The sequence below is a fragment of the Apostichopus japonicus genome, chromosome 19 (assembly GCF_037975245.1).
Source record: "Apostichopus japonicus isolate 1M-3 chromosome 19, ASM3797524v1, whole genome shotgun sequence".
Lineage (NCBI taxonomy): Eukaryota > Metazoa > Echinodermata > Holothuroidea > Aspidochirotida > Stichopodidae > Apostichopus > Apostichopus japonicus.
Genome location: NC_092579.1, coordinates 3,052,071 through 3,078,566, shown reverse-complemented (window position 1 = coordinate 3,078,566; position 26,496 = coordinate 3,052,071). Strand labels below are relative to the sequence as shown.

The 26,496-nt window shown below is 38.0% G+C and overlaps 1 protein-coding gene across 2 annotated transcripts in view; it reads right to left on the bottom strand.

Moving 5' to 3' along the window:
• Positions 1–26,496, bottom strand: part of LOC139959566 (uncharacterized) — a 66,824-nt gene that overhangs the window by 24,162 nt on the left and 16,166 nt on the right. For both annotated transcript variants that reach the window (XM_071957285.1, XM_071957286.1), the window contains exons 3-7: positions 16,625–16,690; positions 15,425–15,576; positions 10,779–10,917; positions 5,987–6,940; positions 5,488–5,583 (exon numbers count right to left, since the gene is read on the bottom strand). In XM_071957285.1, the coding sequence (XP_071813386.1) occupies positions 5,488–5,583; positions 5,987–6,940; positions 10,779–10,917; positions 15,425–15,576; positions 16,625–16,690 (1,407 nt within the window). The remainder of the gene's footprint in view (positions 1–5,487; positions 5,584–5,986; positions 6,941–10,778; positions 10,918–15,424; positions 15,577–16,624; positions 16,691–26,496) is intronic.

Below are 26,496 nucleotides of genomic sequence, written 5' to 3'. Positions count from 1 at the left end.
AACTAAATAAGTTGCAAACCATCACCCTTCTCCATCACCCTTCTCCATCCACCCCTCCCCCCCCCCCAATCACCTCCCTCTCCTCAGGAATAGAGAGAAGTGAAATTTGAATGTAGCTTCTCATTATTGGATAGGTCAGCATGTTTTTACATACCCCAAAGCTTGGCTGTATAGATTTTGTTTATTGTACCAACGTTTTTTATTTGTCTCCCATCCAACATAATAGCGTTCAAAACGAGACAAAACGGAATCGCCAATTCAGAATTGCTTATACTGAATGTCAATAAAGGCGACCCGTTAAACCACAGCAATATCCTGAAAGCAATATTCACAATCATTTAAAGCATTTTTCAGGAAATAGTTTACTTCTGAAAAGTTTGCCATTCTGGCAGTGTCTACCATTCGAAACATTTTAAAAGAGAGATTAATAACAAATTGTTTTCAATTTTGACACGAAATCCTCAAAAAGGTAAACAATTCTCCTTTTCATAAATCTCAAAATACCTAAACCCTATGAACCACTAAAGTATGCCGTTAATACCTTTTAATAGCATTTTAAACCACAATTCCAAGACTATTGCAGGAAATACTTAAACTCCCACAATCAGTTCTGCAGGTCGGCAGTTAAAATTTTGTGGATTTTTCATCAAAGCATACCAATTACTATCTGGGATATACTTGTTAGTGCAACCGACACTGCTCAACAGTATGAAGTATTAAAGCTAACATAGGGTAGCACAGCCTTCTATGGTATAAGACTCCAAGAATCATGGCATATATGAGGTGTCTGGACTTAAGAATGGTTTGTAATTGACAAAAACAATTTCAAACCGGCATATTTCTTTTCATGTCTCACAGCTGTACCTTACCATAAATAAACTAAGCAATGAAAAATATTAAAAGTTTCATATTTCTGTACACAACGATGCCAAATATCCGCCTCCTTATGGTGAATAACAAGACATGTTTTGGGGCTTGTTGTGTTTATATAAAAGCCAAACCCTTCAAACCTGAATGAATGGACCATGCTAAGCTTTTCAAAATGACTTTCCATTCAGAGAAAAATTATCTTCTGGCTTTTAAATGCCATAAGAGGATTTTCTCTCGCCTTAGGCTAGGATCATCCCTCGCCATGTGAAATTGATCTGATATCAAGTAATAGGCTCATTCCCTTCAACCGAAAACAAGATTAACACCCCGTGTGGCTGCGATCGGTAGCAGAGCAGTTAAATAGAATCATTTGAGAGTCATTTGAATTTGCTGTTCTCTCCACATCAGATGCTCAGTAATTAACATGCAGATACTACAGCCCGGGCAGAACTAGAGTTTTTAAAAAGGATGGGGTGTTACCCAGCTAGGTTTATCAAGCCGCTTCCCATGTAGGGTCTACACGCAAGATTGAGCTAATAAATACTTATAAATTTTATACTTGGGTTTGAATAAGGGGAACCTGTGTACATCCGACCTCCTCCCCTCTCCTGAAGGCGGTACTATAGTGTACTGTACTATACTGTGCTGTTTATACTTGTACTATACTGTACTATCATTGCACTGTTCTGTACTAATGCTGTACTATACCATACTGTACTATCATTGCACTATACTGTACTATATACTATACTGTACTACACTGTACTCTGTACTACACTGTACTGTACCATATACTGTACTATCATTGCACTAAACTGTACTATATACTATACTGTACTACACTGTACTGTACCATATACTGTACTATCATTGTACTATACTGTATTAAATACCATACTGTACTAGCACTGTACTATACTGTACCATACTGTACTACACTGTACTCTGTACTACACTTTACTGTACCATACTATGGTACTATAAGTAAATATTGTACTATACTATACTGCACTATCATTGTACTGTACTGTACTATACTACCACTGTACTATACTGTATTCTGTCTACACTGTACTGTACCATACTGTACTATATACAATACTGTTCTAACACTGTACTATACTGTATTCTGTACTATACTGTACTTTATACTGCACCGTACTGTACTATAATTGTAAAATGCTGTACTATGCTGTACTAACACTACTATACTGTACTTTGTACTGCACTGTACCATACTGTACTGTACGATACTACCATTGTACTATACTGTATTCTGTCTACACTGTACTGTACCATACTGTACTATCATTGTACTATATTGTACTGTACTATATACAATACTGTACTAACACTGTACTATACTGTATTCTGTACTATACTGTACTCTATACTGCAGCGTACTGTACTATCATTGTACTATGCTGTACTGTACTAACCAGGGGCGGCGATTTGTTTCAAATATTGGTGGGGACATTTGCTTGGGTGCTGGCGCGTAGCAACTTTCATCCCCAAAATTGTTCGCACGCTTCGTGATATTTTGTATATTACTATCTAAGCGGAGCGCCACCATCGGTTGGCGCAGCGTACAAGAAAATTTCTGGTTTTGGTAGCCCCCCAGATCACCGGAAATGGCACTTCTGGGGCTTGAAAATGACCAACCAGATGTACACTTTTGCCTGAGAACCAAATTTTTCCCAATTGTTTTTTTTCCCATCCATAACCTTTTTCAAGATTGTCACCAGTCACACATCATGTTCGACCTCATCACATCTCCTGTGGATCATTGCTTTTGTAGGTACTAATACTACGTAACAGCCCACAATACCCATCAGCCCCACTTTTCAAGGTTTTAAGCCCATTATTTGTTCAGAATTTGAATAATAAATTCACTTCAAAATATGCCCATAATGTTGCACAAAATATCATCTATGGACAACCAATATAGGAAAAAAAACAGACCAGTCAAAATTGCACGAGTAGAGGGAAGTATGATGAAGAATGTTGGTCGGGTTTTCGAAAATTCAGACACAGTTAATTTATTAATTTGTTAATTTATTACAAATATTAAAACCTCTTATAATGGCTATAAAACTTCGATATCATAAAAAAATACAAAAAATATGCTCGAGGGGGGAGGAGGGACAGTCTCCCCCTTCGCCTCCCTGGCTACGCGCTTGCGGTTAGAAATCTTGTAGGAAACAGGCCAAATGGAAACACATTGAACCCATATCGATGTGGATCATGATTGTACGTACTTACACTCATACACAAGAGATGTACAGACATGATAATAATCATGAGTGACAACATGCTATACGGTCACAGGTCACAGAAACGACCACGAAGAGTCATTTACCTCATGCAGCATGTGTTGGACGAAGTTTAAGCCACCCGCCAAATATGATTTGGATAAATATCTCACGCATTATTTTCAATTTATAGCCACACAAAAAGCCTATGCCACCAAATATTGGGGGGATATTAGATACTATATCCCCCCACCTAAAATATTGGGGGGACATGTCCCCCCCCGTCCCCCCCCATGATCGCCGCCCATGGTACTAACACTACTATACTGTACTTTGTACTGCATCATACTGTACTATCATTTTACTATACTGTACTATATTATAGTGTACTATACTACACTGCACTATTACACTAAACTATACTGAATACCAATACTACACCATAGGACCTGCAGTCTACACTGCAAACTGAGAGAAATCAGCTTAGAATTTGATAACCATTCATCAAACTTATATACTGTACCATAATTCTACTGAAGTTAATGACCTCTCATAAAGTGCAAACACCATGGCGGCCTAGACTATTTTGACAATGCTGATGTCAAAGATTACGATAAAATTGGATTATTGTTCAATATGGTCAACAGGCTTTACAATTCAAGTCAATAGCATTTTAAAAAAGAAAACCTCACGGGAAAGTGCAAATGTTGTTTGCAGGCAGGTAAGAGAGGACCGAAGTTAATATATTCTACATTAGATTTTCGAGTTGCTCTGTTAGATTTTCACAAAAAGCCTTAATTTAGACTGATGAACCCAGCACTGTTTTTGTCAAGAAATATCACTCAATGATCCAGAGATGGATCAACATCCATAACTATCTCTGCAGACCAGCAGTGCCTATTGTGTGGAAATGCAGGAGCACACAACGGTATGTCCTATGCAGTCTGGCTGCAGCCCCCTCAGCCTCCTGCTTTTGACAATACCAATATGTAGACCAGGTAGATGGGAGAGTGCAGCAGTAGTGTAGAGACAAGTAATCTACATGTGTCTGCCTCTTGTAGCACTCCTTTAAGTTTGATTACATATATTGCACACATCTTTTTCATTTCAATGAAAACCTGTAGATTCTATATTCTGTGAAATTGGTTGATGGCCTGTCTGGGCAGAATATTCCTAAATTAAATTACAAACTCAATCTTCTGGGGAACATACATCCACAACTATTTCAAATTCGTTCCTATAACTCAAAAGATTGCTTAAGAGCATCAGCTTCAGATATGATACAAAAACAAGAATAAACTGAGATCATATTTTGGCTGTTTCCTTAAAATATTTTCTTATACAGCTGGTTTCCCTCCACTCACTCTCTCCGTTTTGTAGGTCATCGTAGCAGATTACAGATACCCAGAATAATACATGGGTGTTATGTAGGGCCTCATCTACCCTACAAAGATCAACAAAGGTGTACTACTGTATTGTGTTTGTTTCCAAGCACCTTTTGTTATACCTCTTTCAAAAATTTATTATAGGTCTCCCCCTTTCATTTAGTTCAAGTCCAAGGACAAACAAACCACAAAATTGCGGGCAACAAATTTAAACTACCAGAAAAGAAAACAAAATCCTGTTGAGCATAGAATGTATTATACACACTGCTAGTTATTTTTCGCTCTCAACACTAATTATAGGAAAGAAATAACTAAGATCTGATCTGACTAACGAGCTAGAAAAGGCATAGCCAAATATCTACATAGGAAAAACAACTCGGTGATAAGAAAGCATCTTTCTTTTGTTTCACAAATGACGAATTTGTGAGACGATTGTTGTCTATGACTGACCGCTACTTGTTTATGGACAGTATAATCGAAGTGCTCCTGGAGAGAATTTTACACTACTGTCAACACAGCCCAAACACCAGGGAGACTGCTAAGAGGAGGGGGAAGGAAAGGGTGGGTGGGGGAAGGACATTGACTCTCCAATAAATTTCACAACAATGTTTTCAAAAGGATATGTACCTGATGACTCCTGTTTCCTTGCCCTCCCCTTACCTCAGACCAATGTTGATTAATGGGCATGACAGACTTTGCTATTACATGTGGGAAGGGTGGGAGGGCGGGGGTCACTGAAAATACCAATGAGCTTATCAGTCGACTTTAAGATGAATTCTCACAAGTAGAATCCCACTAGGAGACCAGCAAAAAAGACCAAACAAAATAAGCTAACATGTATATTATACTCTCTGATAGAACATGAAGCCAGTGTACAGGAAGTCTGCTCAGGTATGATCAGGCAGGATAATATCAATTCTCATATCACGTTCTTGAGAATTAATCATAATAATGCTAGGAAATAAACAAAAAATACTTACAGGAAAGATCTCCGCAATTTCCTTTCTCTGCAAGGCATCCTCTGTGTCCGCTAGATTCGGATCGGAATTACTCCTCTTAAGTTTAAGGTTTGGTCTCTGAAAAACAGCCAAATTAATATATATTTGTCTCTCTTTCTTTTATGAGGATTGAAATGACAGTTTTCAAATCAGGAAGGATTGGAATTATGCTCGATTGCCCACTTGTTTAATATGTAGTTTCTGCAAGCTGTAATCCTCAGAATTATTCCAAACTTAGGTAAGTAGATAAGAAACGCTTTGGATATGACACTACAAGAAGTGTTAAAAGTTTGACCATGCCTAACCAATTTAGTACATCTATCATCTCTGGGAGCAACAGAGCACTCTTCAACCGGCGAGAATCCACCAGGACTTTTCTGCAGACTTATCTACTTGCTGAAAACGTGAAAAGCACAGTTTACATACACATTCACAATCAGTTGTTTTCCATTGTTCCATTAACTTACGTACTACGCCTTACCTTCTGAGAGTCCGTCAAGTCCCTGTCACTATCTAGGACGGGAATCACTCGTATACTTCCATCCAAGGTGTGGCGACTCCTCCGGTCCTTCGCGTGCCTTCGTTTCTCGATGGTCCGTTTGCTTGGAGACTGAGTCTCTCCTTCGCCGTGTAACTTTGAGAATCTCATGCGGCCGCGTTTCGGTACGTCCAACCTGGCTATCTCTTCATCTGTGAGGACGGCAGATTCGGTCGGCTCTGTCGGTTGCGGCGGAGCGGCGGTCTTTGCGACCTCTGAGATGCTGGAGGTCCTGGAAGATCGTCCGCTCCCACTTTCGCTGGTACTGTTCTTACGTTTCGGGATGTGAGAGACGCTGCTCTGGATGTGGTCCGATTTGTACACGTTGTTATTGTTTCTCTGCAGCGTCTCCATGTACTCACTGTTCAGTCCATCTTTGGATAACTTGTCCGTCTGTTTATGGTCCAATTCCTCGTCGCTGGAGTCTTCCTTCCCTTTACCGGACAATCTTTTGTCCCGTCTCTTTAGTTTGGACACGTCTGGTGTAGGAAAGTCCACATGTTTTACGGGGCTCGTGTGTCGCCGGGGCAGCCTGTCGTTGACGGTGCGTGATTTCCTCGTAGAGGGCGACACTCGAGTTTTCTCTTTCTCTTTCTCCTCGCCGGAGGCGGTATCGGTGGAAGATTGCGTTTGGTGGTCGTCCTCTTCTTCGACGGTAGCTCTGGAATTTCGCTTTTCCCTGAGGCTCCTTGAACGTCGAAAGTTGAACTGGTCGCTTTCCTTCAGATGAGAGGTCCGACCCGAATCCAGGTGCAAGGACGATGTTAACCTGGCCTCCGATTTTGAATCTAAAGACGATCTCTTAAGAGGCTGAATGTTTTCCTTAAATGACGATATTCGACCTAACGAGCTGGAAGTGGGCTTGGAATCGGATGGAGCAGATGAAGAGGAAGAAACCTACGAACAGAAAGATGCAAAGAATAGTTGAGAGAATGACACCATAAGGGAGCCAAATGAAACTTTAAGTCTTTCTTCACATCTCTTCAGACTTTCTCCAGCATTCTGTTAAACACCCAAAACTTAACCTATCCTTAAACTTATGTAAAAACGACAGCACTCTAAAAGTGCTCTCTCACAAATATCTACGCGTATTGTGCATATTGTGCCGTTTTACACCCTCCTGTTTGTGATTATAAAACAGACCCCTTACTTCACCAAAGACTTGACTTGGCAAGTACTACATCTCTAGCATGGAGACGACCTAGGGGAACATAGGTCAGTGATAGGCAATATAAATTACAGAGAACCAAATAGCTAATATGAAAAATGAAGGGAAAAAAACAATTTGAAATCAAAGAGCTAACAGTACCATATTGTAGCTGTTATGGTTGGTGGTACTGGTATCTTGTGTCCATCTAAGCCATGTGATATTGCCACATACTGTAGTGGAGCAGTAACCCCTCAATCTAACTAAGGGATCTATGTGGTGACAACCAGTTGGCTGCTTCTGATAAGGGTGTAGTCAACTGCAATTGTCCAATACAGCAAGTCTTGAGATTCATGGAAACGATTTTGTTTCTTTGTTGGCCAACATTTTATGTTTACGTAAACTTTCCTCTGTACCTAATATATTTTTAGTGGATGAGAGTGACAGACTTTGTTTTTAGGTACCTTATTCCTACCTTAACAGTACCACCATAAAATCGTATGATTCCGAGTTCTACTAATTAAAGTTGGATTAAGTTACATGAAGTTCACATAACCCACAATTGATTTGGCTAGTATTAAATCACCCTTTTCTGCATCTGATGCTGTATTTACAAATGATGATACATAGGCTTCTGAATGGCACATCCAGAAGGAGGAGGGAAGCGCACCCTCCAGGTGCCCCCCCCCCCCCCGGCAGAGAGGTTCATTAGGGGAACAGAATGTTATCAGTTTCTTGGCTAAGGTAGAACGCATAGGAGATCAATAAGAGAGGAGTGAAGTTAAATAGCTAAACTTTGTAATATCTGTCTCCTACATTATCCTGAAGACCTTAGGTTGGGGATATATTTTTCCAGGCTGCCAGTAGGTACAGGGTAGGCAAACATTTAATGGCTAAAGAAAAGAGACACGAATGCACAGCATGCTGTGGTTCTGTGCTGTTGATCAACAACTGATTAGCCCCATGACTCATTAATATGCCTATAATGCCTATAATGCATCTACTAATTGTGTTTCACCAACTACCATCATATTCTTACTGAGTTTTCACGTACCCATGGCAACTTCACCAACAGTACACAAACACACACACAGACTAACCCAACCTGAATGCAGACTGTACGATTCCTTTGCTTACATTGACAATGATGCTGACGTTGTGTGGGTTGTGTGTATTGTAAAAAACAAATTAACAGATGTATGTTGATACTTTTTTAAACTTCCTGCTGTCTGATATTGTTGTTAACAGACTTTGTCATTACTCAAAGAGAAATACAATGAAAGAAAAGTTACCAATCAGGGAGTATGTTTTTTAGTGGAGTGTTATGTAGCTCAGTGCTTTACCCGGTGCCTTTCAATCATAAGGTCCCGAGTTCAAGTCACTCCAAGATTAATGTATGTTGTCCAGTTACAGAGTTGTTGACAATTCATAGTCATTGACGTTAAATATGAATCTAAGAGACTGACTTCGGTCAGCTTGCGGCTTTGATAAGCCAATGATGGCTTCTTCACAAGTTCCTGCTTACAGGAGGATCTAAATACATACATACATAAATACATACATACATATTTAAATGCAGTATGATTCAAGTTACATATATATAACAAACACAAAGTTGGTACTCTAACCTAACATACATCTGCATCAATGTCAAGAATCAAAAAGTTCATAAAGTTTACCATTCTAGACACTTTGTCAGATAGAAAAAGTCACCCCTTTCATGGGTAAATATTTTTGTTCCGGCGGGCCGACAATTCCTCAATTGATAGCAATTTTACTAGCTTTTGTATCACATTTTACTACCAATCCAGGTACTGGAAGCCTTGGTAAGCTTGCCATGATTGCATGCTTCGCTGCCACCTTTATCTCTTTCTTTTTAACTTGATGATTTTAAGAAGCTTCGTATCTATCAGTAGTGTCATGATTCCTGTTTGCTTTAGAGTTAAGGTGCAGAAACGTTTAGCACCCGCCAAATTATTGCAAATGTAGCCAGGGTTACATATCCATGTTTATTTACTCTCTTTCACTCGACACAAGCTGATGATGACCTGAATTTTCTCTAAAACACCTTTTTTTGTGTTTTTAACAAAATACTTACCTGTCTACAATCTACCTACTGCACTTTCTCATCTACCTAGTCTTCCTACATTTGGTCTTTTAGCATCATACCCTTTGGGAACTCTGGTCACCTTCCTTCCTTCCACCCTCCTCTACTTTCTGTATTGTGATGGGAACGGTCCAAACATTCGCTCCCGGTTACCCGTTCTTTACACATTCAACCTACTCCGAAATAGGCCTACAATAAGGGCATCAAGCCTAGAATATTACTATGTATATACATAGGCTAAGCAGGCTTTCAGTCACGTCTACAGTAAGACAGTAAACAACTGTTTTCGTTCAACCTGTGCACTGATTTATACTGCAAGGCCGCATATTTACTAATTATAATCCTAAAATTGTTTTGTTCAAAATCCACCCATGCCATGCTTTCCCCGCTTTGATGTTTGTAGCGATCTATGAACAAGTTTCGTAACTTACCAGGGTGCAATTCTACAGCCTTTATGCCTTACAGTTCAATGCCTCATTGGACAAAGAACTTATCAATACATGTGGTTTGCATGATTGCAGAATTCAGTAAAGCACTTGTTAGGGTAAATTTTGCATAAAATTGTTATAATTAAGCAATGGGGAGATAATTTACACTTTATTTTGAGATCTAGGATCACCTGGTCTCCAACTCTAAAGTAGCTTTGATCAGAGATCTAGGATCACTTGGTCTCCGAGTCTAAAGTAGCTTTGATCAGTGATCTAGGATCACCTGGTCTCCGAGTCTAAAGTAGCTTTGATCAGAGATCTAAGCTCGCCTGGTCTCCGAGTCTAAAGTAGCTTTGATCATGGATTTAGGATCACCTGGTCTCCGAATCTAAAGTAGCTTGACCAGAGATTTAGCATCACCTGGTTTCTGAGTCTAGATCTCTGGTCCACAGTTCGGGTCCCTTCAATTCTTACATGATTTTCTTTTGCCAAGTCTAGTCCTGTTATACAATTTGTCGAGTGAGAATGCTGCCTATGCTAAGACTAACAACACTCAGTAATACCTCATTATAGGTTTAAAGGCATTGAAGATTTGCCCCATCAGTGTGCCGCCATCTTTAAAAAGTTGCTTGAAAGTGAAGTTTTCTCTACAAAATGCAGACAGTAATGAAACGTGATACCTTGTTATCTTTAGCTGGACCTTAGATGTCCATCGCTGTATCGTTTGTACACAGTGCTGTGGGTATTGACCGCAGCTGTATGAACTGACTGTACACTAGTGTCTAATTACCGACGGAAGCAAGCTGTGTGTGTATTTTCTGGGATCGATGGTGGTGTGACTAACACTTCTGTTACACCTCATTCGAAACTAGGTAAGATTACTGGCATGAGACTTTTCTTTTTGCGCGAGTCTTCACACCCTTTAAAGTTAACCAGAGTATCTCCTTATTAATGTCTGGTCAAGAGTTATATCCATCAGTAACGGGTTCACAAAGATAACACTGCTTGATAATGTGGGGATACAGGTAAACCATCCATAAATACCATCCTTACCTCTTTTGAAGTGTCTATCCTGACAGGAATATTAGAGGAACCGCTTTCTCCTTCCCTCTCTTCTTTCTTCTTCTTCCTTTTCTTGTATTTTTCTGTTTCTTGGTTGATTTTGGGATATTCTGACAAAACTATGAACCAACTGCAGAAAAGAATTGAAAATAACAAAATTTATTTCTCAATGACATGTAAAAATAGATACACCTTCATAACATTGTGTTTTCCTCTTCTTATCCCTTCCTTTCTTACTCCCCCTCCCCCCCACCATCCCCCACCACCACAATTCTTTCCTTGTAAGGAGAAATCCCAAAGATTATCATGTACAGGTAGGGGAGTAATCACTTCCAATGGGTGAATTTTCACATGTGGATAACTAGTGAGACTGAGATTACTAATGGATCAAGTTTATTATAGTTTGAAACATATACAGTATGTCATAACAATTAACAATAAACTACTGTATGCATATATTTAATATATCTTTAAAATGCTAAAAAAAATTCCTACATCTTTGTGTAATGTTTTCATACTCTATATGCAATAACTATATATGCTTAACATCTAGCCGTTGACCCCCAATGTCCGAAGTTTACTGTAATTACACCTGCTAGTAAGTACAGTAGATTCATTAAAGGAATATGCTTCTACTGACAAAATTACAAATTGTTTAACTGATGATAGACTTTTTTCTCAAAGCTCGAAAATCGTAGGCACTTAAAATGGTAGAATGAGGAAGGGCAATGACCGGGGAGCTGGTCATGGAGGGCCCACAGTGTTAAAGGGTTACCATGGACATTATAGCACGGTAGAACGGGGTGCTAAGGTTATGAGGAGACAGGTAAGCGAGGAACGAAGTAAATCTTGCAATTTCCAACCTAGCAACGTTACAATATGGATGACCTGGAATATGGAGATCAATATAAATTAAAAGAAACTCACAAAGAGGAAGTATCTAAGCTTTTGTAACTACTGTAAGGTAAAAAAATAATCCCAGTTTAAAGTTTGCTGTATTAAAGCTCTATGTTTAAGAGCTAATAATATGCTTGATTAAATACTCAAGTGACATATGTTCACATACAGTCAAAAGGGCAATCCTGTTCATTCGAATCTGAACGCTGAAATTTTTCAGCATGAAAAGTGAAATTGGTCAAAAGTTCTGAAAGTATATTACAGAGGTTCTAACTTCCTAATTTACCATAAGATGTTGAAGAGGTTCATTCACTGTCGGAGTGAGCAACACATATCTCTGAGTGAGACAGGAGAGCTCAGGCAGAAGTCTAAGAAATTAGGTCAGTAAGTGTCCAACTGACCACTTTTTGATCTAGCATATCTAGCATATTCGGCAGTATTGATGACCTTTACTAGCGGGATGAAGATATGAGACGAGTGACTTGAATGGTGACCACACTCAATGCATCATACTCCTTTAATCTAGTATAAACATTGAGGGCTATATCATGAGCCCAAGACCTAGGTATATTCTCAAATTCCTAGCATACCTATTGTATTACTGTATGACTTATACTAGCCACACACACACATATACAGTATTACTGCTTTGGGATTCCCTGTGGTATCACAGAGACGATTAAAATTTTTCAGTCTCCAGAATGACTTTCCAGATTGGAAACATAATCATCATTTAGCGGCCCAATACTCTTTTCGGTTACCGTTCTAATGACAAAGGAATCCATTGTTTTCCTATCAGGTATCTGCTTATAAAGTCAAGTTGCTTCTTCTCTGATCTGATACAGTCACTTCAACAGCTGGCATAGAAGAATTACTTTTCATGTGCAGATGTTAAGACAGGAGTTAAAGGTATGCTGTATTGGCCCCACATATGCTAGTTATTCAAATATGGTCACCCTTAGTCAAAATTCTTGAACTGTTTTATCATAACCTTGGAGGAAATTTTCCTCACTGGGACATTCAGTCATCTTATGTGTTCCTTAAAAATGTCAGAGAATGATTTGGCGAGTAAAGACCTCAAGAAAAGTACTTCTTGAAAACTTCTAGCAATTATAGCGTGCTATAATTTGGGGCCTATGCTGGATACCTTTAAATAGGACAATGCTATTTACTTAATCCCCACATGTTAAAACAGGAGTTAAAATGGACAATGCTATTTTACTTAATCCCCCACTCTTGTTCAGATTCTTTGTTCTCTGTGAACACACTTGCTTTCAAGAATTACTGTAACTGTACTGTAACTGTAACCGTTGTTTGATGCACTGCAAACTTATACTGTTACACTGTACACAATGGACGCTATACTCCCATGTTGTCACATAATCAAACTACTGGCAAACTATTCTCATACCAGCTTTCCCACTCTTCCAAATAACTCAGTTGCATAAGCCTGGTTAGAAACCTAACAATGCAAATTACGTAGGCTTTCTCTGTTTCAATATTACTAGAATTATACCACATTTAATTAAATTGCTTGTCACATGAGTATTAGGGCGATGTGTACACTAGACTAACACACGTGCATAAACACACATTGTTACAATACACCTCTCTACACGCATGTGTTTAGTTAGCCCAAATATTACTAAAAATCCTTTTATAATTTATTCCAACAGAATCAAACAAAATTCTATAAGCCATCAATATTAATCCATTGTAAACAAAGCAACTTAGGCAGTCTGGTTGCAACCTTTGTTCCATGCGTTGCATTTTGACATATTACCGCCATCATTATCTCATAACCAAGCAAATCTTTCTTATACTGGCGACAAGATTGAAGAAGCTTCTATTTTTCTTTTATACATATAATGTACTGTGTATATGCCATCATTACTGGTAACAGTAATCTATCAAACATCTAGTCGTTACATACTGAGTAATGCACAGAGATATACGTGCCATGGCTGCTGGCTGTATGGAATTAATCTTCCTACCAACTAGAGTAACTTTCCCCCCACACTCTGCTATGCAATGCTGCCGCTACTTGGCTCTAGGCTAGTAACACTGTAGAATGAATCACTGTTATTCTTGGGCAGCAATTAAAGGCCCCACATAAGCTCTTGTTCAGGTTAATTGGGTATCCTTTTCAGCAGATGGGTCAATTTTCTAGGCTCTGATAGTAACATTTTGTCTGCTTCTGTTGTCAATATTTAACATGTGACAATGATGAGGTTAAAATTAAACATTACGAGAGGATTGCAGGGCTGCCGCGGCGGTACTTAACCATGATACAATTGCAGAGTTTGCTGCATTGCTGTTACGTCTAAATAGGCTACAGTATAGGCAATGTGGGTATAAAGCGTTGTCTACTCACTGAAATATTAAAGTAGACAAGCCTGCAGAGAGACAGGTGGCCATAACCTTTGAGCAATACCTCATTATTAAACGTCATTACATATTGATATGTGAACTTTGTTATGTGAAAGATTCTTATGTTTAGTTTCATTTCAAAAATTAAAAGAAAGGTAAAACTTTTGATTTGTGTTTCTTTTTTTTTTCTCTTTCTTTCTTCTTCTTTTTCATTTTTTTATATGATTATAAAACTTATGTGAAAAATGGTCAGGGGCGCAAACTTTTCAGATTGTATAGAATTGTGAATTATTCCCTAATAGACGTTCCCTTACAGTAACTGGTGAAAATACATATATGTGGCTATATCTTACCAATTAATCTTGTATTTGAGTAATATTTGATAGTTTTTCCAGACACGATTAAAAATATTTGCAAGGGCAAAAACCTTTATTGTTACTAAATTTTATACCTATTTTGTGCTGCAATAGATGTTTTTTCTGTTACTTTTTTATCAATTCTTGAGCAACACCTACATTACAGTTTCATAATAGCAGATGCACATACAGTAGGCAGTATCTGATTTCATATTTTCAAGGCAGAGTTTGTTTATACCATCATCATATGAAAATGTTAATAAGTACAACTTGGAAAAGAATAAACAGTATTTTACACTGCAGTGTATTAAAATTGAATTTAAACAAGAACAAGTGGAACCTGTGGTGGAGGGAGATACCTTGTACATAATTTGTTTAAGTTGACCTTTATCCTCCGATTCCAATCAAGGTAGAAAATCAATTTGTTTCTTTTTCTCCCTTTCCCTCTTATATGAACCAACGTTTAGCCATGGCAAAGCAAAATGCATAACACAAGAACAGTTAGTAGAGCTAATCATGTAGTACAGTCAAACTATATATAATAATCCATATTTTATAATACGATAAATTTAATTATTTATTCTTTGGAGAATTTATATACAAGAATGTGTGGGTAGGGGAAAATAACAATATTAGTGTATGACATTCCTGTAGTGTAATTACTGCACAACTAGAGGCAGCAGGTTGTGACTCCAAAGGACACTCCTATGAGACCCGTCTTAAACCCGAGTGACCTACCTTCATGAAGGTCAAATATATATAATTAAAAGGGAATTCCAGATTTCAAACGAGATGAGAGTGAATATGAATATATGCTGGAAAAAATATTCACCATTTATAATTGTTTTTTATAATGGTTTGCAAAGATGTGCGAGAGTACTTTCTTTAATTTTTACTAGTACATAATTTGGGAAATACACTCTATTTGCTTCGCTTTAGCACATGTATGAATGAATTTCAACATGGAACACTGCCGGGGGAGGCCGGGGGGGGGAGGTAGGGCAGGTGTCATACCTATCTTTTTCTTCACGGGTTTCCGCTTTAATAAAGAGTGTCCCGTCTGGTGTTACAATCCCCATTGAGTGATCATGGCCTATGGAGTTCTTGGCGTTGTAAACTTCCGTGCATGAATACATGTTGACTGTGCCCTGCGGTGATGTTGACGGCTACAAAATTTGGAGAGTATAATCAAAGTTGATGTTAGAAAGCCTGCACAATAATTACAATTGAAGTAAGAGTAAAAAGTAAATTAACTCCATGCAATACATGTTCTTTAATAATTTACCAAATTAAATTTGACATTTCTACCATCATATTTGCTTTATTCACCAGTCACCACATGAGTACATCTATATGCATATCTCTGTGCAATATATTTGGACAGAGAATCAAGTTAACAAAAAAGTCTGTGTTGAATGAAGTGGTAAATATGATTAATCATAATAATAATGATCATAATAATAAATTATATTTATATAACGCTTAAGACAGCGTTTCAAAGCGCTTTATAAAGTAGGAAAGAGACAAATGAAACCAAGGCAAAAAGAAACTAGGAATCAAACAGAAATGTTTTAAGTTGTCTCTTGAAAATACAGAGGGAGGGAGAGTCACAAACGTGAAATGGGAGTTCGTTCAAAAGAGAAGGCACAGCGACAGAAAAGGCAACAGGGCAACAAGTGCGGGTACGTGGACCAGGAGTTAATTGCAAATGCTCATGATACAATAGGAAGAGCAAAGCGTACTGTAGTTGACCGACACAAAGGAGTAAGAAGGTCAGTGATATATTGAGGGGCAAGCCCAGCGATCGCTTTGTAGGTGAGAAGTAGGTTCTTAAACTGGATGTGCTGAGAAACCGGGAAGCCAATGCAATGAACGGATTACAGGAGTGATGTGATCAAACTTTTAGTGAGTGAGACTAGGCGTGCAGCAGCGTTCTGAATTCTCTGAAGGGGAGCTATATGAGAAACTGGCAAATTCACATACAAACTGACATTGCAGTATTCCAGATAGGAGGGGAAAAAAGCATGAACCAGTCTTTTAGTTGAGCCTTGATCTAGATACCTCCTGAGTTTAAAAATGGTCTTTCTCTAATATATATATACCAATAGTGTCTTCCATGCAAGGAAGACAGCAAGTGACAGAGAATTTAATCCTTAAATAATGAACAGAACCGGCTAGAAAGTAACACTAATCTAATAAGTTTATTTAACTCACATTATCATCTAGTTGATAACACAGCTCTCCTGTCTCATAAATGACGAAAAAGCGGCGCTGCCATTTCTGAAAGAAAGAGAAAAGAGACAATTAACAAAAGAATTATTTGTTATTAAAATCAAAGAAACAAAATTCATGCATTCAACTTAATTGTGTTTTGTAAATGATCAAACATTGAGTCACTTTAATACATCTCATGAAGAAGAACAATGACAAGCTACAAAATTTTCAACTTTATCGTTTATTTTCATTTTTCCTGTAAAAGCTAGCATCATCCTAAATTCCATGAGGGTGTAGCAGAGTACTCAGTACTGTATGCTGCACACCTTTAGGTTATAATCTTTACCTGTATCCGACACAATAATCCAAACGGATATCTGTACATTGTTCACTGCTGTTCTTTACGTGTCTGCATGTATGACTGTACACACACAGGGAATATTAATCAATTTTGACGTTTCTAGCTTCTTGCCTAATGAAGTAATTGCCAATTAATTATGGCATACAAGTAATACTTCTTCAAGGGCAATGTCAGTGCTCAAATGAGTTAGAGTTCTGTGTATGACTGCTTTACCATCGTCACATTGTTAAATGCTCAAAGGCTAAAATCACTGACATTAAAACATATCAACTTTCATACACCGGGAACACATTTGGCTGTTCATGCATAGCAAAATGCATACTGTACATGTACACAGGAGGGCCAATCGCTACACAGATGGAATGAAGCATAAACTTTATTTGTAAAAATTCTCAAATCTCCTTATTGTATGCAAGATATAACCACAACATTTCTTCCTAGAACAATGTTTCGATCTAAAAGAAGATACCAGATTTTGCTTACACTACATACCTAAAATATAAACATAAAACCTATCTTTTCCACTGTACCGTACCTACCCCCCTCCATTCCAGACACCCCCATCCCAGACATCCCATCCCAGTCCCCCCATCCCATCCCAGTCCCCCCATCCCAGTCTTCCCCCATCCCAGGCCCCCCCCCATTCTCCTCTCCATCTTCATTCATCCTCATACAAAACTGTCCAAGCTTTGACACTTTACATATAGACCACCGAACAATTTACTTTTATTACAATGAATTTTATCGACACAGTCTCCCAACGTTATGACTGGCGGTTTAATACCACTACTCAATCAACTGTTTTTAATTTTCAAATTTTCTTTGTTCCCTTATGCAACACTTTTCATCATGAATGCATCTTAGCATGCACATACACATCTTCTCCCATCTTCACTATACAGTCTACATTACCAGCCATGTACACACATACATGATTTAAATGTCCTCTACTCTACTAGTACATCAACTGATAGGATGAAGCACGGACAGTGTCATCTCCAGTTGAGCTGTCTCTAATCCCCTCATCCCCTCCATTATGTATTCTTCCTTGTCCCAAGCACTCTATTGTTTGGATCTGGTACACTGATTCCATTGCCTGCCCTCCAGTCCTATTCAAATGCACTGATTATGTGGTTTGTAGAGGCCATGCAAATTTGACTCTGTTAAATTCTCTTTCTATTGTTCAAGTGGAGAGTAGGGCTTCCTGCAAAAGTAGTTTCTTTTTTACCGGCTCGTACAACCGTAGTGGTTACGCTGCAATGGCTCAGGAGGAACACAACTGAGTTCTGAAAGTACTTTACCGGGCTGGATATGTGTCCTGAATTGAAAGTTGACATACACATACAGTCACACACATATAAGTCTCAATCACTTCAAAGCTATGAGAGTATCTCACCAAGGACATTAGACATTCGTATACATGTCGGGCTTATCATTAGCACTTTAAATATTAAAGAAACATTGAAAGATGAGAGAAGAAAAAAACAGCCTGATTATGCAGAACTGGAGGGCATCAAAAATTCAGACCCAATAACACTGCCTTAGTTATTCAACATATTAATTGAACCCATGCACGGGCACAGGTGTACTGACCTTTCCATTCACAACTGTACACACTGTGCATTATTAGCCTGTATGCTGGACTAAACTACTTTATGCCTAGCACCATTTCACGGCAGCATAATGTTTTGCTCTCTCCCTCTCTCTGGCATGGCGTTTCCATAACGTCAGGGGGCAGGGGGGGAGGGTGGGCATGAGGGACACATTGAACACGTCTACCTAAACTCATTACTTCTTCACTGTACTGTCACTGTGTACAGCTATACCTGTTATTATTCACTGTGTAGCCTACATTGTCTTTAGTGTCCTTACTGTACACATTACAACCAATTCATTTAATCACAAAATATGTGCCTGATCAGCAGTTCGAACTGTTGAACTGACCGTGTGTTGGTGAACAGTGAAGAGACAAGTTTGTGCTTTTTGGGTAGAACATTTGCTTGTTCTCTGCAAATTGACAAAATTTATAGGTAAAGAATGTATATTGTCATGATTGTTTGTGATTACTACAGTATGTACACAACACTACTAAAATTGACAACCTGGCTTCTAACAGACACCAACAGCAAAGAATGGCAGTAAACTGTATGTAGAGACCGACCGACCGACCAGCCTGCTGGTAGCGTGCATGGTCAGTAAGGCCCTGATACCAACAGCAAAGAATGGCAGAATATAAGCACTGACTGACCGACCTGCATGGTTAGTAAGGCCCTGACACCAGCAGCAAAGAATGGAAGTATATAAGGACCGACCGACCAACCAGCCTGCTGGTAGAGTGAATGATTAGTTAGGCCCCTGATTGCCTGGAATGGAATCCTGTTAGACTAGCCAACACTTTCTCTGTTCTTTTCCAGTTTGTTAATTATAACAGTACTTCCCAGTGAGTTTTCATTCAACACTTCCCTAACCCTTCAAAGTACTGTACATCCAACATATATGACATTGTACTGTTATGTGAAGCAGCTTGTATGTAATTCATCTAGATGTATTAGACATGTACAGCATGGATGGATGTACAGTTAACAATTTAGGTTAACTGTGTAGATCATATTCTAGATAAAGGCAGCTCATACAATACTGTATATAGTATATCATATGCAGACATCATTATCTCAAAACTCATTCTACTGGAAGTACTGCACAATAGACAGTACTACATATTCAAGCACTATACACTCCAAAAGCTTGTAATAATTACCTTATTATGACTAAAGCGCAGCAACTGTTCACCCAACCGTGACTGGCTAAATATTCATATTCACATCCACCGGTTTAAACTGCCAAAACACAATCCCTGTGGCAGGTAAACAAATCAATCAAAGACAGTCCTAGGTGCATTTACGGAGGGAGGGGTTGTTGAAAACCAGGAGTGCAGTACTAACTGTACAGTACACACTACTTCCTTTGACTATGCTCAAGATGTTGAATTTACCTATCATGAAGAACGAAGATAGCTACCTGTTTAATTTTAATTGAATCTACATTATCAGGGTTTCTATCTTCTTTGTTTTGAACATTAGTTTTAGTTTGAAAGGATGTTACCAGCAAACCCAGATCTGTCGGTATAATTTACTGTTTACATGATATTGTATCTCAGCACTGTAAACTGAATCTATATGCGCAAGTCATACCTAGGTTAATTGTTAATACAATTTACAGTTCTAGACTATACTGTAGGATTGTACTTTGCAGGGTACACCCTTTGTAGGTTTTGCAATTTTGGATTATATCCCATTCGCTACCCATAAAACACTGAATTTCATCAAAATATCAAAACCAAATAAATTGAGAAAATTTGTAGCCTGACATCCTAAAGACCCCTACTGGACTTGCACAGACACTTTCAAAATGAATACTTTATCACACTTTTAAATAAAATGTCATGGTCTCTCTCTGAATAAATTAGTTACAATGGCTTTAAGAGACAGTAAAGATTCAAGCTGGAGACAGCTTAATTTGCACTTCAGCTAAAAACATGGAACAGGAGCTGACATCAAAGTAAATTGTCAATATCCTCTATATAATATCAACGATGTTTCCATAACCACCCAAGCGGTACCTAACGGGAAGTAATTCACTTCCTCAATCATGTACTACATGTTTTGTTATTTAAGCTTGAAGGTAATGAGCATTACTCAAAGTTACAGTATACGGAAATAAAGAAAGAAATTTTATGAGACTTATAATTTATCCAAACAGATGAGAACAAGTATTGCCTGTGATAAATATTGTGAATTTGTGTGATGTAGCATAGTACAAGCATTGTAAAATTTCTAAATTCTCTACTTTAATTATTCCATTGTGTACTTTTGCAAGGTATGGGGGATGGGGATGGGAGGGGGATGGGAGGGGGAGGCATGGTAGAAGGATGGTTGGAAAATGGGGTGACCAACCACTTACAGCACTTGACAGATGTTAATAAGTATTTAAATTCAGTTGACTTTATTTAATAACTGGTGTTCATACAGTAATAAGACCCCATACAGTTATTGCTATGACTAAGTGACACTGTGAACTTTGTGAAGCTAAACACTGTACACATTGTACTTCGTTGAAGGTTTCCATCCGGTAAACAGCACTTGCACAAAGTTCCTTCGCTATATAAAGGCTTTGTTTGGGAAGTCAATACGAAACTACTGTACACACAGTATGTAGTGTATTATGCAATGTCGTACAACTTAAAATCAAGGTTGAAAATCAGTGAACATTACTGTAGGACCAGGGGAGTTGTTCCATAACAACTCTCTGGTAGGACACACTTCCTTGGATGGTAACATAAACGGAATGATGCTAGACAGGATATGACCAGTTACTATGGGAGACCGGAGAAAAGATTAACTGGTTACTATGGATACCGTTGGTGTCAATTGCTATACTCATGAGAAGACCCCAGTATTTATGTCAGAAACAAAGTTAACAGAACAGTGATAATTTGAACACTAGAATCTCAATAGATCTACAATATGCTTAGTTTGGGAGACCAAAACACATTCCGTAGAAATGGCTAATAATTATAATAAACTGGAGACCATTTCTAAATAAGCTGACAAATGGGGACATGTGTACATTTCTCTGGGTATTTAGGTCATCCGTTGATGTTTTGTGGGGTTATTGTACTTCACCAGTATGCATTATATGCAAAGTAGGCCATGTTGAAGGTCTATTGACTTATGATGACTATTCTAATAGTTGAAAGAGAGCTACTACATACTGTACAGTAGTTATGTACAGTTTACCTTAAATGGCAAACCTTGCCAACAACTATCTAGAATCAACAAACTGCATTTATTGTGCCACTTTAAGAGTGTCAATTGGTGGGGGTGGCAGAAGGGTCTCGTACAAAAGGGGGTATGTGTCAATTTAAGGATTGCTTTTAGTTTAGAGACTCTTTATGTCTTGTAGTCGTAGCGTTCTCCTTCAGATTATTCCGCTTGTAGAGATCTGTTAAATTAAATTCTACCTGAAATAATTCAACGTTTGAATCTTGCAAGGTTCTGTCTTAGCATCACTTGAAGGACAGTCCTTAAACTTCATAATTTTAGCCACTTGTTCAAAAATGCCAAATTGCTTAGAAAATCTACTGGCTAAATCCAGTTCCCACTGGCATTCCCCTAAATTACTAGACAACATACAATTTGTCATGTGAGTTTGCTGATCAGATGCAATACTTACAGGGCTTACAGAATGTAAGGTGTAAGGAAATCATAACAATTCATTGAATGTCCTTTGTTAACCTAGACTCAACATGTGCTTAAGTTCTAATGTCTACTGCCCAAAAAATTGACAGTCCTTTTCCTTCTACTTGCAAACGGCAAATTCCACTGGCATCTAGCCAGTAAATAGCCTGAATTTCGAGGTCAGCATACAGTACAATACACTTAAATATATCTGAAATATCCTTAGCACTGTAGTGTATAGATTCCAGCATCGCTTCAAACCCAATGTACAGTGTACAGACACCGTTTCAGCTTATTATAACAATTTGGTTACAGTTAAAGTAAAGGATTAATGGAGTACTACTACAACTTTCAATTGCACTGTTTAACATGTCTTAAATTCCATGTACATGCGTATTCTCAGTGTTATAAGGCATATACTGAAAGACTATTGGCTGGGGCATGCACAGGAGTTGTGGAACTGCTGGTAGGTGCATAAATTAATTTGAAAACATTTGATTTCACTTTTATTCAAATTGTATTTGATGTAAGTCAGTCGCAGATCAATTAAAACATCAGATGATTCCACAAATGTAAAAGCACCATGAAATCACATGTGCAATTAATTGTATCAGATTCAAGGTCATATAGACAATTTTTATTCAAATTTGAAAGAAAATAACAAGTTCTTCATGTAGTCTGATCTATGATGCAGACTTTCACATTTATGCAATCTTCCACAAAATATAAATCAATTTCAATATTTCATATTTTCATCAGTGTGGCAAACTACATACTTTAACCAAACTCCATGTTTCTTCTCAAAAGCTCTGTATTACACAATCGTTTTAAACATCATCTCAATTTCAGTATTCCTTTAACACCCTCCTGTCCATTTCATCAGCTTCCCTTTCTCAAGGTCCATGGTCTAACTTCCTATTTAGAATGGACTAATGAATGCTGTCCTCAACCAAACCAATGCGCTCATAAACACTCCACCTTGAGCACTACAAAGCCAGGATTCGCCACTTTATGCATTCTATGGCTTATTGTGTGATCTCAATGCTATAGAATCCCATTACAAATCCTCCAGTTGTATTATCTTGCCACAAGCGTCTATACAAAGCTAAAGGGAATTGGTTCTTCCTCATTATTCACCGGACACTGGCAAGGTAAGGCCTTTCATTCAATGGAAGAGTTTGCAGCTTTTCTTCAGATGTACAGTATATCCCTGTCTCAGCAGCCCAAGATAATTCAAGTAAAAGCCCTCTCAATGGGTGACAATAGGACCATTGCACCTCACAACCTTTTTTTAGCTCAGCCAACCACAGTAATTCAGATCTCTCTTGAGGAAGCTGACCAGCAGGCAATTGTTCAGGAAAACCAGACTTAGAAGGTTGGTGACCGAAATTCCAAGCATATGCGAATGTAGTAGTATCACAGTACCATGCATACAACTTGGTGAATTACCTTGCATGCCCTTTAGGTGAATTACCTTGCATACAAGTTGGTGAACTACTGTACCTTGCATTCAAGTTGGTTAATTACCATGAATACAAGTTGATAAATTACCATGCATATAAGTTGGTAAATTACCTTGCATACAAGTTGATGAATTACCATGCATACAAGTTAGTTAATTACCAAGGATACCCTTTGGGTGAATTACCTTGCATGCCCTTACGGTGAATTACCTTGCATACAAGTTGGTTAATTACTGCATACAAGTTGATGAATTACCATGCATACAAGTTGATGAATTACCTTGCATGCCCATCTTGCTGCTAGTAATAATCAGCCTGACAATTCTACAATGCTAAGCAGCCACTTATATGGAAGTTGGAGAAGCCAAATGGCTTACCTTTATAACTTAATTTTCATGTCTGATGGCTTTAACTAATTTACAGTTTGATCTCATCTCATCGGTGGATTTCTCCTTGATGAAAAATTTATGAAACCTACCTATTTTGTCCAGCCGGAGAATGAGACCCACCACCTCCCCAAACATTAAGATTCATTGTTTCCATTGTGCTGTTACATCTAGGACTACAATTGTCAACCTAGGTTCCAAAATTTACACTTTGTATCTGACAGAGTAACTTGCCTAGAAACTTTCTGGCAAGTTCACAGTTTTTCTTATCCTATGTATAGTAAACAAATTTCAAAAATAGCGTGTTTGATACTGTGGACTACAGTATCTTAGTTCAAAACAAACTGACTTTAACTGCCACAAAGTCCAATGGGAGACACCCAAATGTTGTTGACAAACAATGCAACTAAGGTGTCAAAAATGTGAGATGAGTATAAAGCAGAGTGAAAGAGAACTTTGGCAATAAACACTGATTGAACTGTTTATTAAACAGTTCAATCCACTATCTAAAATGAGTCAAAGTTCAACTACTTAAAGATAGGCCGATAGCCTAACACAACATGTTACCCTCCTAATTCAGGGCACATTGGTAATTTGTACAGTAAAAGCTTAATGTTTGTCTGAAAATTGTAACCTTCACAAACTTCATTGACTGCCAGGTACATAAGAGAAATGCAATACTCAAGTCACAAAATGGAACTCCTACATTTTACTCATCACACAGTCTGCACCTAGCTGAATCAGTTCGCATATATACTGTAGCTGAGATTTCATCAATATCCATTTTTAAAGACATTAATCTGCCTTCATATCTTCTCCAGAAATACTTCACCTCTCTCCTATTACCTTAAACTGCTAAAAAATTGTGATAGATTTACTGAAATCCAACAAGAGAAGTTGTACTACAATTTTATGGTGAATAACTGAATCTATGGTTTATATTAACCACCTATGTCAGTATCCTTGACTGTCTATTGTTACAGTACAGGAACCTTAAATATATTCCACTTAGACATGCAGGCCCTCAAATGACTCAAAATTTCAAGCTTGGAATCTACAGGTACTGTATTAAGGTGAAATATTTCTGTAAGCTACTTCCATATCACTTATAACATGATGATTTTTACAGTATTAGAACTCTTCCATGCTTTGATGAACTTTGACCCACAATCACATCAATTTATCCTGATACATCTTATCAGCCAACATTTCAAATGCATCACACATAGCCACAAGTGTAGCAGCTTAAGCAGCATACTGTGTAAGGTCCTTCAAATACCACTCAAATTCAGCACTGCAATACAATTACTGTACGTATGTACAACCATACAGATACAACAGTCTACCAAGTAGCAACTTGTAAAAAAAAATTGTCTAGATCTTCTTACAGACATACAGTGTATGTATCATCCCAAATACTGTATATTACACGGAAACACATTTTTTTTCTGTCCGAGTTGACTCAAAACATCAGATCGACAGCTACCTGATCAAACCTACTGATAGATATATCTCCATATAATTTAATTACTTCTTACCAGAATGTAAATCAATCTAGATATAGTTGGCACATGAGCTGCTACTGTATGACACAGTATGGTATATGTACAGTACCTTATTACAGTTTAATAGCTTTGTAGATATTCCAGTTGGAATGATTGCATTGCATGCACACACAGACCATATCAACATTCACTGTTGTTGTCTACATGTGTGTAAATGTTGTTGTGTGAGTTTATTTGCTCTTGGCCCACTGTAATAATTAGCTGTCTGTTCTTCCAGGAATAACTGTAATATTAATACATATAAGCAGAGCAAGCCTCAAATTTACCGAGTGATTTCGTTATGTATACAAGAGATGGTTCGTAAATTATAAAGTGCAGCAACACACATAGAACTCTACTGCTGTTGAGCGTCTATGACAGTCTAGCAGTCGGTAATTTTTGTAACGGTTGAGCTGTATGAGTCACATGCTTAAGGGAGCTTGGGGGCATTAGCATTTGAATCATTATAGTCTGTAAAGGCAGTTATGCAAACACTGTTCCTTGCCACGACATTGGCCCAATGAAAGATGAATTACTCATCTAGGAAATTAATCATGTGAGAAAAACTTTGACATGTGTGGGCATATAGTACTAGGCCATACAATATTATTATTTAGCAACACATCCATGTTGACAAACGGTCACATGACATAACACAAGCCAAAAACCACACAAACATAACAATCCTCACCTACCCTTTCTCACAAAAAAGAAAAGAAAACATTTCCACCCCAGATTATGATACTGTGGTCACCATCATGATGTTATTATAGGTAGGGGGGTGTAACAATTAAAGGAACAGTACTGTATGTGTACAATCAATAGCTTCCATGGCTTTACTATGTACTATTGATTACAGCACCCATCCAGTGTGTATACTC